Consider the following 17,268-nt stretch of genomic DNA (forward strand, 5'->3'; position numbering starts at 1 on the left):
CTGACTGTGCTTTCTGTTCTTGATATGTGAAGCCTTCTCTGATTTTTTTTTCCTTCTTCCTTTTCCTGTCCAACAGTTCTTAATGTTAGTTGGCCTTTGCAGCTCAAGCTGGCTGGAGGGAACTATAGGGAGGTTGAGAGGAAAAGCAGGCAAAAGCCAAACCAAAGTTTGAAGGGAAATAGGTCGCTCTGTGGAATGCTTATTTATCAATAATGTAACAGATAAAGATTTTATTTCCAGCAGGTCAGTTCTGCTACGTGTAGTAGTGTAAAAACATTTCTATTCTAGAGCAAGGTTCTAATTTTCTTCCAAGGATAAAGTAATAATTATGTATTTAGTACCATGAATAATGTTTGTCTTTCCATCATATTCTCTTTCAAATAAGTTGTAAAATACCCCCTACACGCATTGCCTTCCCTTCGGAGTACTGTGCCCTGTCCAATGAACTTTAAAGGCAAAGATGCAGATATGCAGGCAACTGGATTTATGGATTTCTAGTTGTAATTAAACTAAACCATTGGTAAATGTGTATGCTGAGTTTTCCACAGTAGGGTCTTATGGATAAAAGTGGGTTGAAACCTATGTGGTTCTTAATATATATATATATTTCCTGCATAAATCCAGTGCATTTGGGAGGAGGGAGCAATTCAAAACAATTTCATCACTGACTTCCCATCTCCTTAATTTTCTTATTTATACCTGGCCCTTCCAGCCCTAGGTGGGCAGTGGGAGCTACCAGACAAGCACAGTGCAATATAAAACAATGAAATGTAACATAAAACAATTAAAACAGAAACCATTGGCTTGTACAAAATTATGCATTCCTGTTGGTTATTCCAGCTAGCCTTTGAGACGGAGATAAATTGGTTTGTTCCCTTCTTTTGTATGACTGATACTGATTTTTGTTATTGGCATTGTTCCTCAGTTTTGATCAGTCTGTTGTTACTTTTTGTTAAAGTTTGACATTCTTATTGGGTTGTTTTAATCCAATTTTGAGGCAGCAGGATTGTAAGCCACCTAGACTTGGTGTTTGGAGTGGCATTTAAGCCTAGTGAAATAAAACTAATTAATTAATTAATTAATTAATCGAATATAAAAGCCCTGGCAGAGGAGCCAGTTAAGGCTCATTTGCTAACTTGAGACGGAATATCTGTTTCCCAGGTGAATGGATGGTGTTTTAACGCGAGCTCACAATAAGCAAACACATAATGCTCTTCCATTACATACAAAGATTGTAGCCAATGAGTACCAGGGCAAGAGCTCTAGTTTCCAAAAGCAAGAGAGAAATATTTTAAGTGTACTGACTTTAAAAGTTTAATGAGAGAGGTGGTACATTCTTAGGATAATATCACTGCTTTCTTTCTGTATGCAGTCTACTCCCTCCTTGACCCTTTACATACACACAGTTGTAACTTTTGTTGATTATTTTTGTAGCACAATGACATTGCACAGTGTGTAAGTTAAGTACAAGATCTACTCATTCTCATTTCAAGCATGTTTTATGCTTATGACAAGCCATGAACAAGAAACGCTCTAAAATTCTCTTTTCCTGGGTTTCTGTCAATCTCACCCAACCCCAGAATTATTAAAGCCACCTTAGTATGAAGTTAAATTTAAGTAATGCAACATTGGAAGATGATGGGACTGCTGATTATTGTAAGAGCTGCTGCAATGTTCAGATCTACCACTTTGTAGAATATCAGCTTACAAAAGGTGCATAACTAACTAATGCTAACTCTAGGATAAATATATAGCCCCATCCTCCATCTGGTACCATTCTGCCCTGAATGCTCCTGCAATAAAAATAAATAACCCCCCTAATATTTTCATAGATGATAAAGAGGAGGGGAAGAAGTGTAATGGCCTGTGCAAGCGGAAGTATATTTTATTCTGGGAACTGAGAGATTCTTATGTGTAGGATTTGATTGAAGTCTAGAAAAATAGGCTGCTGCTATAGAGCTGTTCCTGGACTCTGCAGCTTTAGCCTGTTGGTGGGGAACTGAATGCTTGAATGAATATACTCTTATGGTACAGCTAGTCTTTTCTGCACATAAAAAACTAAATGTATTTACTATATTAACATTCTGGTTTTCTACCACTTGTCAAGCTGTAAACAAGTGTATATATAAAAAAATAGTATAAGAAACTGACATTAAAAGTAACCCAGTTTACCAAAACTGTCATTTTAAAAATCAACAACTGATAGCCTGGGCTCTCAAATCTCAGTTTTCCTCAAATGCTTAGCAGAAGGCTTTCCAGCAAGGCACGTTATGTCAGGTACCAGCCTACAAATATGTATTTTGTGTTTCCATGATCCTTGTTGAAGGAAGGACCCAACTGAGCTTCATCTGATCTTTATAATAGTAGAGTGAGATTATTGGAAAAATTGCTGTCCCTAAACTATTGTGAGTAGGGTAGATGTCAATGGAAAGGATTAGCCTGGGGTTAAGCTGTGTGGCTTTCATTAGTCATGCAGGCTAGAGATAACAGGAGCTGTAATTCAGTGTATCTGAAAGACACCTGATTGGAAAAGGTTGCATGTGGCGTTTTGCTGTTTGGGGGCAGACCTGTCTTCTGCCTAAGGTCATTTCTTCACATATGGCTTTGCCATCTTTTGAACTGCCTGGCTTTGGCATTCACATTTCCCTCCTTTCTTTCTCTCTCTTTACCTGTTGGTGTGCAAAGATGTAAACTTCTTTATTGGTAGAGGTGTTCAACCAGAATTAGAAGTGCAGCAATTGGCATAGTTGAGGCTGGTCAGGTCCAACATGTGAGTTTGCCTTTGCACTCCATTTCAGGAACAGTTTATATTATGCAGAGAGCTAGTGCTAAGAGATACATACTGATAGTGACGTATCCTGCTCTGTGCTTTATTTGTGCTTCTCTAGTTTGACGCAGATGCTTTTCTGTTACAGACTCAGCTAAACCTTCTACTGGAAAAGCTTCGTAGCACTGTAAGTAAATAGTCATGGGCAATCGGTGCCTTCTGTCACAAGGTCCCATCTATTTTTATATTTTTGCACTAAATCTGTTAATAAAATAAACCCTAGATTTATTGTACTAATGTGGGGCTGGGGATCTGTTAAAGCAGGATATCAGTTAAATTTGAATGGAATTTTACACATGAACATTTTGCATATTTGACATTTTTTTAATGTATGTAGCAGATGGGAATTGTCAGAACCAGCATATTTAGCTTTGTAAGAGTAATCTTGGCTAAATCCATTTATTGTGGGAATCCTTTATTTTTTTACAGGTATGTTCATGTAGTCAGTTTATTCAGTGATTCTGCATCACACCGAAGTATAAGGAAAAACATGTTTGCAGGAAACTGACCAATATTAAAAAAAAATGAGAGAGAGAAAGAGATTGAAGCCCTTTGAGGTCATTGTAGTTCACCTGTAGTCTTTAACAGAAACATCTCAAAACAAATTGTATCCAGATACATGTTAGAACAAGGGTTAAAAACCTGCAGATGGGAGACCACATATGACCCACCAGCTCCTCTTTTGTAATCCCGTGAGCCTCCACAGTGGACCAGAATAACAAATTCAGCCCTTTTTGTATGTTTGCGGTAATTTAAGAAATAGAATGGGTGCGTTAAGCTTTGTGGTACTGCCATTTTTGGAATGCTGCCCTCAATATGCCACACTAAGCCTCGTGTGGGCCTCAAGCCAACAAAATTTACATGCTCCTGAACTAGAGGAACCTTCTGCTAGTCTGTGGTCCTCCATGATGTGTGTAGTATAGCGAAAGGATGATGCAGAAAACCACTCTAGTTGATCCAATGCATTTAGCTTCCAGGTCCAGAAGTTTGACCTCAATCAGCCATGGTTCTGAATTCATGGTAGTCAGTTCAAGATATCCAGATGTTCTTTGAAAGGTTTCATTAAAAAATGTCCCTTAAAAGCAGTGGCCAGCAGAAAATATTAAAGCAAGCCATATATTTTTTGTTTGTGTGACTGCTGACAAGTAGTAAGCCATTGCATCTGAATTTGTTCAGGGCTTGAGACAGTTCAGGGTGTCCTCCTGACTTTTCAGTAAGCTTCCAAAGTAGCTAATTTTAAGCAGCTCTTTCAAGGGTATCTGAAGTAGCACGCACAATGAATATTCCTGATTGTGAAATAATAGAAATTAGCTTCAAACATTCATGTCTTTTGTTCAGAAGTTATGCACTTCAAAATCAGATAAAAATCTAGCAAATGGGTAAGTAAGATTCTAGAGAAGAACGAAATGTTCTCCAGAATTTTGAACTGTGTACTGGCTATGAAGTTCATTTATTGTACTGTTTTGTTTATCCATATGGTTAATAAATTGAGATAAATCCTTCAGGAAGAGCTTCTAACCATATTTTGCAGTTATGTTTTTTATTGAAATGTGACTTTGATAAATTAATGTTCTCCCTCTCCTCCCCTCTCCCCCCCTCCCTCCCTCTCCCTCTCTTTCTCTCTCTCTCTCTTTTGGTGGGGTGAGGGCAGAGGGGTCTGCTACAAGTTTTGAAACCACACCATAAAGTTTTGAAGCCTCATCATGAGTTATCTTATTTTGACATCTTGTTTTATAGAGCTGCCTATGCTTTAGAACTCTGAATATAAAGATTTTCCTCCCTCCCCTCCTTTCCTCTCCCTTTTCAATGGCTTTGAATAGATAATTGCAATGAACTCTTCTTAACTTTGCAAATGAAATTAATTCTCCATGCATATCTCCAAATTTAGACAAAAAATAGTTCAGTATATTCTGAGCACCTTAATCCCCCACTCTGGGCACCATAGTGGCCTGAACAGTACTCCCAGCCTTCTTTTCCATATCCCTGTGGCCTTGCTTTCTCAACCTGACTGGATGATGACCCCAGCAAAGTAGCTGCCCTCCTTCCTTGTCAACATTTGTACACTGCCACATCAAGTATCAGGAACCATAGGAGACCTGATTTCCCCAAGGCTCTTGAGTCCTTTGCATAGATGTCAAGCATCCTAGAAGTTACATGTTTCTGCTAGATACTAAGCTTGGTATGAATTGGATGCTATTGGCAGTCCTATGGAAAGACAATCTCTGTGTATAAGCTTACATACAATATTTATAAGGGGTTTAAAAACAATGTGTTTAGGACAGAGTTAAATATTTTAACATATTTATTTTATCTGGGTTTATAAAAAAAGAAGAGGTGGGGAGACTTAATACAAATGCCTTAAAGAAAAATATCTAGTGGTGGAATTAGATAGCAGTATCTTGGGATGACTTGGCTCTAACATCCGTTTCTTAATTATTCTTAATTATTCAAATATTATCATGATTATGCTAATCTTCTGCCTTTACAATAGGGGTCTAGCTTTATTCGCTGCATCAAACCTAATCTAAAGATGACCAGTCACCAATTTGAAGGTGCCCAAATCCTCTCTCAGCTCCAGTGTTCAGGTAATTTAGTGTATCTTAAGAAGATACTTTAGCTCACTAATAATATGCAAATTATAAGGATTGTGGCAGAACTGAATAGCAGTGCTTTGGATAAGAGTTCTTCAATCAGAAAAAAAATGAGTATTTTAGCTTTTTTCAGTGCTCTATCGCTATAGTGAAATTACTGCGTAAAATAGTAAGCTCTAGATAATATTTAGTGTTAAGATGTTAAAAACATTTAAACTTAGTCTCTTTATAAACATTCAGTGCAAAAAAGAAAATGTGGTATTCTATGCACATAAAAATATAATTTATTTAAAATATTCTAAAGCCACCTTGAAGAACAAAAACCCTTCCAAATATCTACAACCAAAAGGAAACTTAACACTGTGGTTTTCTGAACATAAGAACAGAACATCATCCAATTTGAAAGATAACATCTTTCCATCATCATTGAACAATTTTGAAATGTTGCCTTCTCCACCACTGCAAATATTGAATTCAGCTGTAATTATTGCACTCTAGGCACTATATTATTAATCTGCCATGCAATAGTATCAATATATTAGCTATTTCTGAAGTATTGTGGTTGAATGTTCTTAGTAAAATTCAGATGTGCAGTTAATCCCTACCCCCCAAAAAAGTAAGATAAAATAATTGTACCTTGTAGGGAAGAATTGTACAAGTTGATTTGGACCAAGTGGTCCAGAATCCAGGCTGGATTCTGAAGGATGGGCAGAGGAAGGAGAAAGGTATCTGGCCCAAAGTGAACTTTTCCTTACAATGAAATGTAATTGATATTAAAAAGTAATAATATATAGTTAACATAATGACTTCCCATGTATTTAATTTTTTTTCCTACTGTCACATTAAGGAAGTACCTTTTTTCCTGAAGTACCTTCCAAGAATTTCGTGACAATTCTTGGAAGGTACTCAGGATTGCAGTCAAGGTTTTTGGGGTCCCATGGGCCCTGGGACCCTAGATAGTGCACCCCCTGTTATAGTAATAGTACAGCCTAAGCAATTAGTAGGGGGGCACCTCTATCCAATCTACCCTATCCTCCTCCTTCCAGCTGACAGATTTGGAAGCCTGGTTGAGGTGTTCTCATCAGGACTGGGTGGCATGAATATATAGCTTAAAGATGGTTGAGATCCAATTAAGTAACAAAAGTAACAATTTCACAGAGCTGATTTTGAAATGGATTATTTTAATTGTCCTGAAATAAACCTTGTTTCAAGTTAAATTGTTTGTTTTCCTTAGCTGCTACCTTGGCATTTCTTTTAATTTCTTTGTAATTTTTGCATCCCAGAGGGCCTTTAGTCTTTAAGCATCTGTTCAACTTGGCAAACATTCCTATTGCTTGTCATGTCGAGTTATGTTTAAAGTTTAATTTAGCAAATCAGTCACAAATGCTTAACATCTTCACTTTAATTAGTGTTTATTGACTCCATTTTTGGCTAATAATCTGAAGGCCTGATGCTCTTGGCAGTATTGTGGGAGAGGAGACAGGGAAAGTAATGAAGTTCCTTTTTTCTGTCTTAATCATGAATTATATTATTCTTTTTTTAAATATAATTTTATTAAGAATTTTAATTACAATAGTAAAAGCTAAAACTAAACTTAGAGAAAGAGAACAGAAAGAAAGAAGAAAAAGTATAAGAAAACAGAAAAAGAAAGAAGAAAAAGAAAAGAGAATATAATAAAGAAAAAGAAAAGAAATATATAAAGAAGTGACTTCCAACCTTCATCATAACAAGTATAAACAAATTTAGTAACTCTTCACCCCCTGTAAGATTAAACAGATATCTCTTCATCCCATATCTCTTCCCTTTTCTATAAGCAAATCCGTAAACCATCAACTTTTCAGTCCCGGTGTCAACAAAAAATCCATAAAAGGTTGGCAGAACATTGCAAAAGAAAAAGAAAAAATTACATTATTCTTCATCTAGTTTTTATTTTCTGGTTGAGAAGTGAAAATGAAATTTTTATTTGTTTGCTTGCTTGCTTTTTTACTCAATCAATTTTTGGCTAAATCAGTTGGAGGAGATTAGGGCTAATGTTTGGAAAGGTCAACAGAGACTCACTCTTGGTTTTCACTCAGACTTGAAGCTTGTTTACTGTCTTCAATCATTATGACTTTATAAGGGCTTGTGTTTCTTGTTTTAGCTAATGTTATATTTTTTACACCAATCTCAAAATATAGAAGGAGTGACAACTAGGTCCTCGTAATTCAGTGGTGATTCTTTTTTGCATCTCTGTTACTCTAGGCATGGTATCTGTTTTGGATTTGATGCAAGGTGGTTTTCCATCACGAGCCTCATTTCATGAACTTTATAACATGTACAAAAAATATATGCCTGCAAAACTGACCCGTCTGGACCCTAGACTCTTCTGCAAGGTATTCATGTTCAGAATGCAAATGCCTTTATATGTGCTTTTTTCATAGTGGATTGATAATCATTGATACTTTTGTTCTTTCAAAGGATCTGTAAAACTGTCTTTCTTTTCTTTCAGGCTCTCTTCAAAGCCCTTGGCTTAAATGAAAATGATTATAAATTTGGATTAACCAAAGTGTTCTTTAGACCTGGCAAGGTAAATGGTATTTTTATCCATGAAGTACAAATGAGCACAAATTGATTTTTTAAAATTAATTTCTCTTCATCCTTTTTGCAAAATAATTGACATAAAGGATAGCATTACCTTTCTTGAAAGTAATTTCATAAGAAAATGCACTGCAATCTGATCACTTTTAATGCTGCTAGCATCTGTATTAACATGGTCTTCTCCATGTTTTATCTACTGATAGAAAATATTTTGATTATAGCTCTACCTGTGCTCAGAGTGATGGTTAACCTCCCTATAATTATTACTATGACTGTATTCTCCAAAAGCTTTGGCAGATAAATAGGACTGTTTTATTGCTTCAGTTCTGTGCTTTAACTTTGTTCCTGGCTTAAAGTTGAGTGTACACCCTCTGTATTACTATCAGAATAGGTAGTCACAACTTGTACTGTGTGACACATATTCAGAAATATGCATATTCCAGATGTTGGTAAGTTTTTGATAGCATGACTAGGTCTAGAAGCTCATGGGCAGCCACTGTGGCCTCTACACATTGTCATGACTGCAACATTCTGTTTACAGTAGAACTCTCCATCTCTCAACATTCTTGATGGTTGTCTTAAATGGCATTCCCCCCCACCCCCGCCCCCATGTTCAGTTTGCAGAATTTGATCAAATCGTGAAGTCTGATCCAGATAATCTTGCTGACCTGATTGAACGTGTGAACCGCTGGCTTATTTGCAGCCGTTGTAAGAAGATTCAGTGGTGTTGTTTATCAGTTATCAAATGTATGTATTCAAGAATATCTCGTGGCATGGGCTGATGGGATCATGTGAGCAAAACTAAAAAACTACCTATAACTCTGTCTTTTAAGCAATCTTACTTGAAACATTAGAATGTTTTCTTTTAATTAAGAAATGGTTGAAATCTGAAATTGTCAAAAATCACAACATTTTAGGAATACGACTCTTGATTTTGTGTGTACTTGCACAATAATGCTGAAATGTGTGTCCTTTTCTGAAATCCTGCAAGAGCTCATGCAAGAACCAAAGTCTTGCAAGATGTAGTGATCTTGTAAGGTTTTGACAATTTAATTTTTAAAAAATCCTGTGAATTGAAGCACAAGTCCCACTCACCCAAGAATTGTTGGCAACCAATGCATCTTAATCACATATAAGGGAAGGAAGTAGCATCCACTAGTGTAAAATCTGCCTGCCTGCCTGCCTGCCTGCCTGCCTGCCTGCCTGCCTGCCTGCCTGCCTGCCTGCCTGCCTGCCTGCCTGCCTGCCTGCCTGCCTATCTATCTATCTATCTATCTATCTATCTATCTATCTATCTATCTATCTATCTATCTTATCCCTCCCTCCCTCCCTCCCTCCCTCCCTCCCTCTCTATCTATCTATCTATCTATCTATCTATCTATCTATCTATCTATCTATCTATCTATCTATCTGAGATAGGTGGGTTCTGTATTTAGGTGTGAGTTAGATATTTGTTGATGAGGTTTCCCCCACTTTTTTCCTCTTTTTATTTTCAGTGAAAAACAAAATCAAGTACAGAGCCAGTGCCTGTATAAAAATACAAAAGACAGTTCGTATGTGGCTATGCAAGAGAAAGCATCAACCACGGTAAGAAGAAGACCTGTATAAATACTTGCAGCATCCTGCTTGCTAATAAATCTCATGACCTGTTTGATAGTAAAGCTTAATGGGAGAGGATGTTCTTTCCAACAAGCACACATATATCTGGACTCATAATATGGGATTAGTGTGCAATCACAATTTGTAGAGGGGTGGAGATGGGGGTCAAAGGAGCTGCCCTCAAGTTACTTGGAAAGGATATTGCCATATTCTGTCTTTCAAAGCTTCTACCTAGAAATAAAGTAGACAGTCAAATCTTCCCTTTTTTGCTGTTAGTGTTTCCCTATCCACAACATAAACATTGGTGAATCCCTCTGGGCCACACAGAGGAGAACCACAGTGTTCCTGTCCTTGCTTACATGGCAAGCTAGTTTTGCACATCCACCCAAGGATGGCATATCCCAAATTAGTGTAGGAACCTCATACACCAAAGCAGCCTCGAAATGCACCTGTCCTCATGCAGATGATCAAAAATGCTGTCCTCATGCAGATAGTAGAGTTGGAAAAAGAGGGGAGAAGAGGAGAAGCAACATGGACTAATTGTTCTGAAAGAATCAGCTGAAGAGATCTGTAGCATCCACTGACCAGAGATTGGAGTTTCACTGAATTTGAAAGAATAAGCCTAAGTATTAGTGATAGTCCAAATGTGCTGTCTCATACCTTAGGGTCAGTGATGGAGTCTCCTAGGTTTTCAGTACTGGAGGATTTTAATCTCCATGCCCTGAAATTGGGATCCTCCATGGCAACCATGGACCTATCCCAGGAGAAGACATGTAATGGAATGGTTTGTGCACAGAATATTTTATGTGTATCTATTTTTTATGTTTGTAGGAGTTTCCAAAGCTTTTTGCCCATACTTTTTATTCCAAATTTTAATTGCAACACAGACCAAATTGATAATACGAAGTTCATTGTAATTCTACTCTTCTGTCTCTATTGGATCCCAATGATGTCATTCAGAAGTAGTTTGAAGGCACAAAGGATAGCTGTGTGTTTTGCTATCTGCCTCTCAAATATAAAATATCAATATTCCTTTCACAGCATAGATGGCCTAATAAAGCTTCGCACACTGAAAAAGAGACTTGATAAATTCAATGAAGTAGTAACTGCTCTGAAAGAGGGGAAGACAGAAATGAGCAAGCAGGTCCAGGATCTTGAGAAGTCTATTGATGCTCTGATGGCCAAGATCAAGGTAGGATGCCATTTCATGCTATAGAAAAAAGGACTTTGTATCAGGGCCCAGCAGAGGTATTTGATTCCAATGAGCATGAGCAAAAGAATGACCATGGAAATATCTTTGGCAGTTGTAGACTGATATCTGTAGGGTACCCGACCAAGTTCCATACTATAACATTTCAAATCCTAGTTATTTTATTTTATTTTGCTATTTTGACAATCCAAAACTTTTAGTGAGGGAATTGGAATATGAGATCCATGTTTTTTTTAAAAAAAAAGCATATTTCCACTTGTTTGTTTGATTCTGGGAGTTGTCATTTTTCCATAACTTGTTTTTTTTCCTAATCATGGGTTGGATAAAGACGCAGAGATTTTCCCACATATAAAAACTTAAAACCTTATTCAACAATTTTTCTAGCATCTCAAATTTTGGCATGTTGTTCCACATACTTTCGAACACGTCTGCTACCATAAAGGCAAGTGACTTGAATTACTTTTTTTTTGACATTTTTCAAGGATTGGGCGCAAGTCCTGTTTTTCCCTTTACGGTTTGATGGCATAGACGTAACACCTTTTAGTAAGAGACAGAAGGTGTAGACTAGGTTACCAGCCTTAGTTGTGCCTGTGCCACATTCAGCATTCATGAGTAACAGTATGGACTATACCAGTAAGCTGTTGGATGGGATTGCTTGTGGGTGGACATATAAGGGTTATCAAATCAAAAAAAGTGGACAAAGCTTAGGAAAGTTTAACACATCCATTTTGCTGCTTTGATGGATGGACATAGTACCTGAATTCTTGATTTTGTTTGTATTCTTTCTCTCTTACTTGCTTTTTAAAGCTTCACAATATGTGCAAATTATTGTGATTGTTTTCATGGCTTATTTTACAGGCCACTGAAATGCCTAGACAACAGATTCAGAAGGAATATGATGCCCTAGTTAAAAGCTCTGAGAAACTTTTGAGTGCCCTTCAGAAAAAGAAACAACAAGAGGAGGAAGCTGAAAGATTGAGACACATCCAGGAAGAAATGGAAAAAGAAAGGAAAAGACATGAGGAAGAAGAGCAGCGTCGGAAGAAGGAAGAGGAAGAAAGGCGACTGTGAGTGTGAAATAATGAGTGGTAGAAGCAAAGGCAACTACAGATGCCATATTTTGGAACTAACTGTTGGTTCTAAGCAGAACCAGAGTTCTGTTACAAAAGAACAAATAAAAATATTTGTGGGAAAGTGAGGGAAAGGGTTTTAATAGTTCCTAATGTTTGTCTGCGTGTTTCTAATGGGCTTTCCATTTTTCCCACCCAGGAAGTATGAGATTGAAGCAAAGAGAAAACAGGAAGAAGAGGAGAGAAAAAAAAGAGAGGAAGAAGAAAGAAGAATTCAGGTGGGGTTGAACAGAAATTTTTTGTGCTGCATTTCCTGTAACCTGATCCACAGATATAACGGGGTGTGCACGTGCATGGGGTGTGGTGACTTGGGCCTCTTCAGATTCCCACAGGGGTCTCCAACCATGCTACCATGATCTTGTTGCAGTCTCCCCACAATGTTTTGGATGAGCCAACTAGACATACTGCCACCAACCACTTTACTCCAGAGAAATCCTCTCTGCCGCTGATTTACTAGGGAGAGGAAAGTGGCAACCTCTTTATATTATATGTTATCAATTATATATTATAAAATATAAATAGCCATGGGCAGAACTCAAGTGCCTTGGGTATATACTAAATTATTAATACATACAGTGCCAACAATTGAAGAAGACGATCAACTGCACCTCATTTTCTTTTTGTTTCTTGCCAGGGAGTTTTGTTGGTTATGTTAGTCCTGTATGTCTTGGTGTAGAAATCTGTAAAACATGCCTTGCCAAGCCTGGGCAATAACATTTTAGTAGACTTCCTTCCAGTCTCAGAGAGCAACAAAGCAGATGTTCCTTTCGGTAGAGTTTTCTCTCAGGCCCTATTTAGTGAGCTTTTCTTTTGATTAATGCCAGATTGAGTAATCTAAAACAGAGATCTGCATAAGAAAGTGTCCATAGCAGAAAGGAAGATGACGTGGTAATATGATCAGAATAAATGATGATGCCAGCTCATCATTCTAGGAAAACTGCTAGAATAGGGGAATAACTTCATAGATTTGCTCTTGGAAAAAGAAAGTTCAAGCAAAATTTTCAGATGGTATCACCATAAATGTATTGGAATGTGATTACTTGAGTCTTAAGCTGACAGATCAGATGTACAAAGATCATGTATTTGGTACTCATGTAGGAATCTAAATAGAATTTAGCCTGTAGAAAGCTACAGTATTCTCAGTGTATTTTACCAGTTGAACCACTAATATATTCTCTTAGAATGAATCTGTTTTTCAGTACAATAAAAAAAATTCCCTTATATTCTGGAACCAGACCACGGAGCATGTTTCTAAGGCCAAGTTATCTGAGACAGCCCTGAGGCTATGCCACAGTCAGCACAGGCATGCTCCTCAGGCTTGTGTTGACATTGTAAGTTCATTTTAAAGTAGAGGATTGATGGATATGTGGTCAGATTATCAGAGTGGTGCTTGGATCTTCCCTTTGCCTAAAGGCAGTACCTGATTGGTTCAGCTGCCTATTGCTAGGAAAACTTATTTCCCCTAAGGCTTTGGCAATATCAGTTAGTCTGCCAGGACAACACTTTTACAGTCCAATCAGCAATAACAAAGAGAAAGTTGCTGTTCTGGCCACCCTTGCTGACACTAAAAGCAGCTGGATGATCAGTGGGAGAAGTGGCCATAGAAAAATTAACCTAGCAGATTCTGTTGGCCAAATTCCCTTCAGATCTCACAGTACTTCTCCTTACTCGATTCATTATGTAGACATATATACTGGGAATGTATCATGGTTTTTTTGTCAGTATCATGATAAATCAGTCTGATGTTCTTAACAACTAAACTCACAGACATTTTGAATTTTAAAAAAAAATGAACAAATTATTTTGGTTTTCAGTATGCAATTCTGATTCATTCCCGTGTAAAGATTTTGCTTCTATTACTAAACCTTAGTTTCCTAATATATAGGACTTCCAGTCTCTGAACTTCTGTCCTTCCTTCTTACTAGTTATAAACTTTGATCTGCTCTGAAACCAATTTTCTGAGTATGGCTCTAGGAACTGCAGCATTAAAGGATTTAATTCTCTCATCTTTCAGTAGCTCTGATTATTCATCCACCTCACTGGACTTAGAGATTTTAATTATTATCAGAAGTAGTGAGCTGAGTTACTGAGTCCACTTACCACCCCAAAAAAGTCTTTAGCTAACAACTATGTTATTTTTCAGCAGTTTTCCAGAGGTGGACCCATACACAGGAAAACACTAAAAATCATCAGCCAAGATATTTGTTTATTTAGCTAAATACATGCTCTAAATACATGCTATTTTACAGCCTGAATAAATAGGCAGTCATGATGTGGTAAGCAACATATAGTAGCAATTATCAAAATAACAAGAAATATAATCAGAAATACAGTACTAATAAAGTCTACAGCTTAAGATAAATTAAAATATTTTTGAGATATTGACCATTTGATGTCTTATGAATGATGCAGAATAATCTCTTCTCCCTCCTTCCCTCTGTCCTCCAGGAGATAAAATCAAGGCTATTTCTGATATAGCTGACAGTCTAATTTATAAATTGACAAGAGTCTGCAGTACAATTTTAACTATCAGTCAGACTGGACTCCTTATAGTTTTATATCTTTTAGATCAAATTAGCTTAGGCAAGCCCTATCTAAGCAGGTCTCAGTACCTGGCCAACCTTGTTTAGGTTGGGAAGTTTAGTAGTTAGTATTCATATATGAGACATCCAAGGAATTCCAGGGAATGCAAGGCTAAACTGGGAAGTTAAAAAAAAAAAAAATCCCAGAAGGCGGCAGTGGCAGATTATTTCCATGAAAGAGTTAACTTTTTTTTTTTAATGAAGAAGTTAAGTTTGACTTGAAGAAGACTTTACCTTGAAGATTGTTTGAACCTTAGTTTTCCTTCATCTATGACTGTAATGCTTTATGAATCAATAGCAGTAACCATTTGGATATAATTAGGCTAGGTTGTAGTTGCAAACCACAGAATATTTCTTAAGATGTTCTTGGAGTATAAGTTCCAGAATTCCTAGTTGGCATGGCTACTAGAAGGTTGCTGTATTGAGTCTAGCATCCCTAGACAGTCCTCCTATTCTACCAGTGGAAAGAGCTCTTTTAATTAAATTATCTTTTTCCTGCCTCTGTAGGCTGAAGTTGAGGCTCAGCTGGCCAGAGAGCGTGCAGAAGCGAGTCAGCAACAAGCTCTTCTGGAGCAAGAGCGCAGAGATCATGAGCTGGCCCTGCGAATTGCCCAAAGTGAATCTGAGCTCATCAATGATGAGTCTCAGCTGGACCCGAGTTTGCGCAGGTATTGTATTGTTATCAGTGATGCTGTTGGAAGAGGTGGTTCTATAATGATGATGATGATGAAAATAACACTTTCATTAAATAAAGCCAACATGCTCATATGTCATCCTGCATTTGAACACATTTAATCCAGAGGCTACTCTGCACCACAGCTTTCCCCAACCTCCTGCCATCCAGATATGTTGGGGCTGCAGCTCCCCAAATTCCCAACAAGGATGGCTTTTAGCCATTGCTGTAAGCAATTCTGGATATTGTGGTTTGACTTCCAAAGTTTCTTGAAAGCTGCTATAACAGATGTTGGCTAGGCTAAACATCTGTACTACTTGTCCTCTGTCAAAGATTTGGGAATATGGTATGGAGAGCAGTTTCTGAACTTCATGGAGAGAGGAAAAAATAAAAATTCCTTTACAAATCTTGCTGTGCCTCTCCATCCCTGTTCAGGCTAAATAGTGCCCTTCTGTACCATGCTATAAGCAATCAAGGCTGTCACAAAGGAGATTCATCTGTGTCTTTGCCATTTGAGAATTTCCCTGACCCACATTAGTGTGGATACATTCCACTTTAGCTCCTCAGAAATTGCTAGATTTGCAATTGCTATTGCTAAAAGAAATAATGATGGGATGCATACATCAAGCTTAGAAAGGGTTCATTTATTGAATAAACCATACTTGGTTGGATTCACCAAACATGCAAATCAAACCTAAATAGACCATATTATTTGTAAGTACAGTGTGGAAACCTACCCAAGATTTAGGCTGCCTTACATATTATTCTCATTGTGACTGCATCCCTAAAAGACATGTAAGTGGATCTATGGATGATGGCAACATTTTTGCTCAGAGATTGCTTTTCCTGCCTGCCTGCCTGCTTGCCTGCCTGGATTAAACCATTTGAGCACATGCATTCTTGCCTAGTTCTTAGAAGTTCTCCTAAACAATTGGCATAGGAAGCAGCAACTTTTTAAGCACATTTCTTTATTTGTTTGTGTATTTATTTTCTGTTGGGTATGAATTTGGGTGCAATTTTCCCATCACTGAGTTTTGCTGACGCTAAAGCTAGAGTTTGCGATTGAAATGAGGTGGGTTCCAATGCCTCTGTTCTACAAGGTTCATTGTGAGACTTCAAGCCAATCCCCTTCTCACAATGTGAAGTACCTTATGGGATGATTATGAACCTGAAATGGTGGTGAGAGGGAGGAAAAGTCAATGTATCTATTTCTCAGCAGCTTAAATAAATGTTTAATGCCACTTGTTGAAACCAGATTCCTGTTGATCTTGTAAGAGCATCCATTTCTGTACCCAGGTTGATCTTGCAATGTAGATCAGTGCACAATTTCGGAGAACGTCAGACTAATCTAAATATGTTCTGTTTGCAGACCCAATGGAACAAGGTGTCAAATGACTGCGTATGAAAACATTTTTCCCTTTTGGGACATTCCATACAAATTGAGGGTGGGAGGATAAAATTATTCTAATGTTCATTTTAAAAGCAGTTTGCAAAATAATTCCTTACTTTAATTTGTCCTAATTAGTCATAATTTGAGCACGCAATCAATGCACCCTATTTGAGTATCAGTCTTTCAGATCAATTATATGTAGATACAAATCCTTGTAACTTAAATATTGCATATCTGAATGGTTGTATATACAAAGAACTGGTTAATTCAGAGTATTTATTATACTATATATCAGTTGATTTTGTTAGAACAATCCATTAAATCCTGCATTCCCACTCCCTAACATACATTTCTCATGTTTTTATAGGGAACAAATGGCCATAGAAATGTCAGAAATCTTGTCTAGGTGGGTGAAACAGATTGCTAGAAATAAATCAGTTTCATCACCAAATGTAATAATTATAAGATAAATTAAAAGATAATTGATAAATTCCATTTAATTCATTTCTTCAAAATAAATACATTCTAATTAAGATTCATTCACTGCACCAATTTAGTACCAATTTGGAAAAATTAGATTTCTTTTCTAATAATTTCACTATTAGATTTATGAATGGCATGAATAGGAATTAGTTTTTAATAAAGTTCTGCTAGATCATGGATTTCAATAATTTGCTCTCTCTTCTTTT

At 37.2% G+C, this 17,268-nt stretch overlaps 1 protein-coding gene across 9 annotated transcripts in view; it reads left to right on the forward strand.

Moving 5' to 3' along the window:
• MYO6 (myosin VI) overlaps window positions 1-17,268 on the forward strand; it is a 109,544-nt gene that overhangs the window by 76,926 nt on the left and 15,350 nt on the right. For 6 of the 9 annotated variants that reach the window (XM_088137851.1, XM_088137847.1, XM_088137863.1 and 3 more), the window contains exons 19-30: window positions 2,916-2,954; window positions 5,319-5,412; window positions 7,660-7,790; window positions 7,907-7,984; window positions 8,613-8,742; window positions 9,492-9,582; window positions 10,636-10,786; window positions 11,663-11,871; window positions 12,074-12,152; window positions 15,024-15,184; window positions 16,559-16,588; window positions 16,947-16,985. In XM_088137851.1, coding sequence (XP_087993977.1) covers window positions 2,916-2,954; window positions 5,319-5,412; window positions 7,660-7,790; window positions 7,907-7,984; window positions 8,613-8,742; window positions 9,492-9,582; window positions 10,636-10,786; window positions 11,663-11,871; window positions 12,074-12,152; window positions 15,024-15,184; window positions 16,559-16,588; window positions 16,947-16,985 — 1,232 coding nt within the window. The remainder of the gene's footprint in view (window positions 1-2,915; window positions 2,955-5,318; window positions 5,413-7,659; window positions 7,791-7,906; window positions 7,985-8,612; window positions 8,743-9,491; window positions 9,583-10,635; window positions 10,787-11,662; window positions 11,872-12,073; window positions 12,153-15,023; window positions 15,185-16,558; window positions 16,589-16,946; window positions 16,986-17,268) is intronic. The other 3 variants (XM_088137870.1, XM_088137874.1, XM_088137868.1) reach the window with 2 other exon arrangements.

Source organism: Python bivittatus, unplaced genomic scaffold (genome assembly GCF_059951505.1).
Source record: "Python bivittatus isolate LINGU-HERP-01145 unplaced genomic scaffold, Pbiv_v1 ctg000020_np1212, whole genome shotgun sequence".
Lineage (NCBI taxonomy): Eukaryota > Metazoa > Chordata > Lepidosauria > Squamata > Pythonidae > Python > Python bivittatus.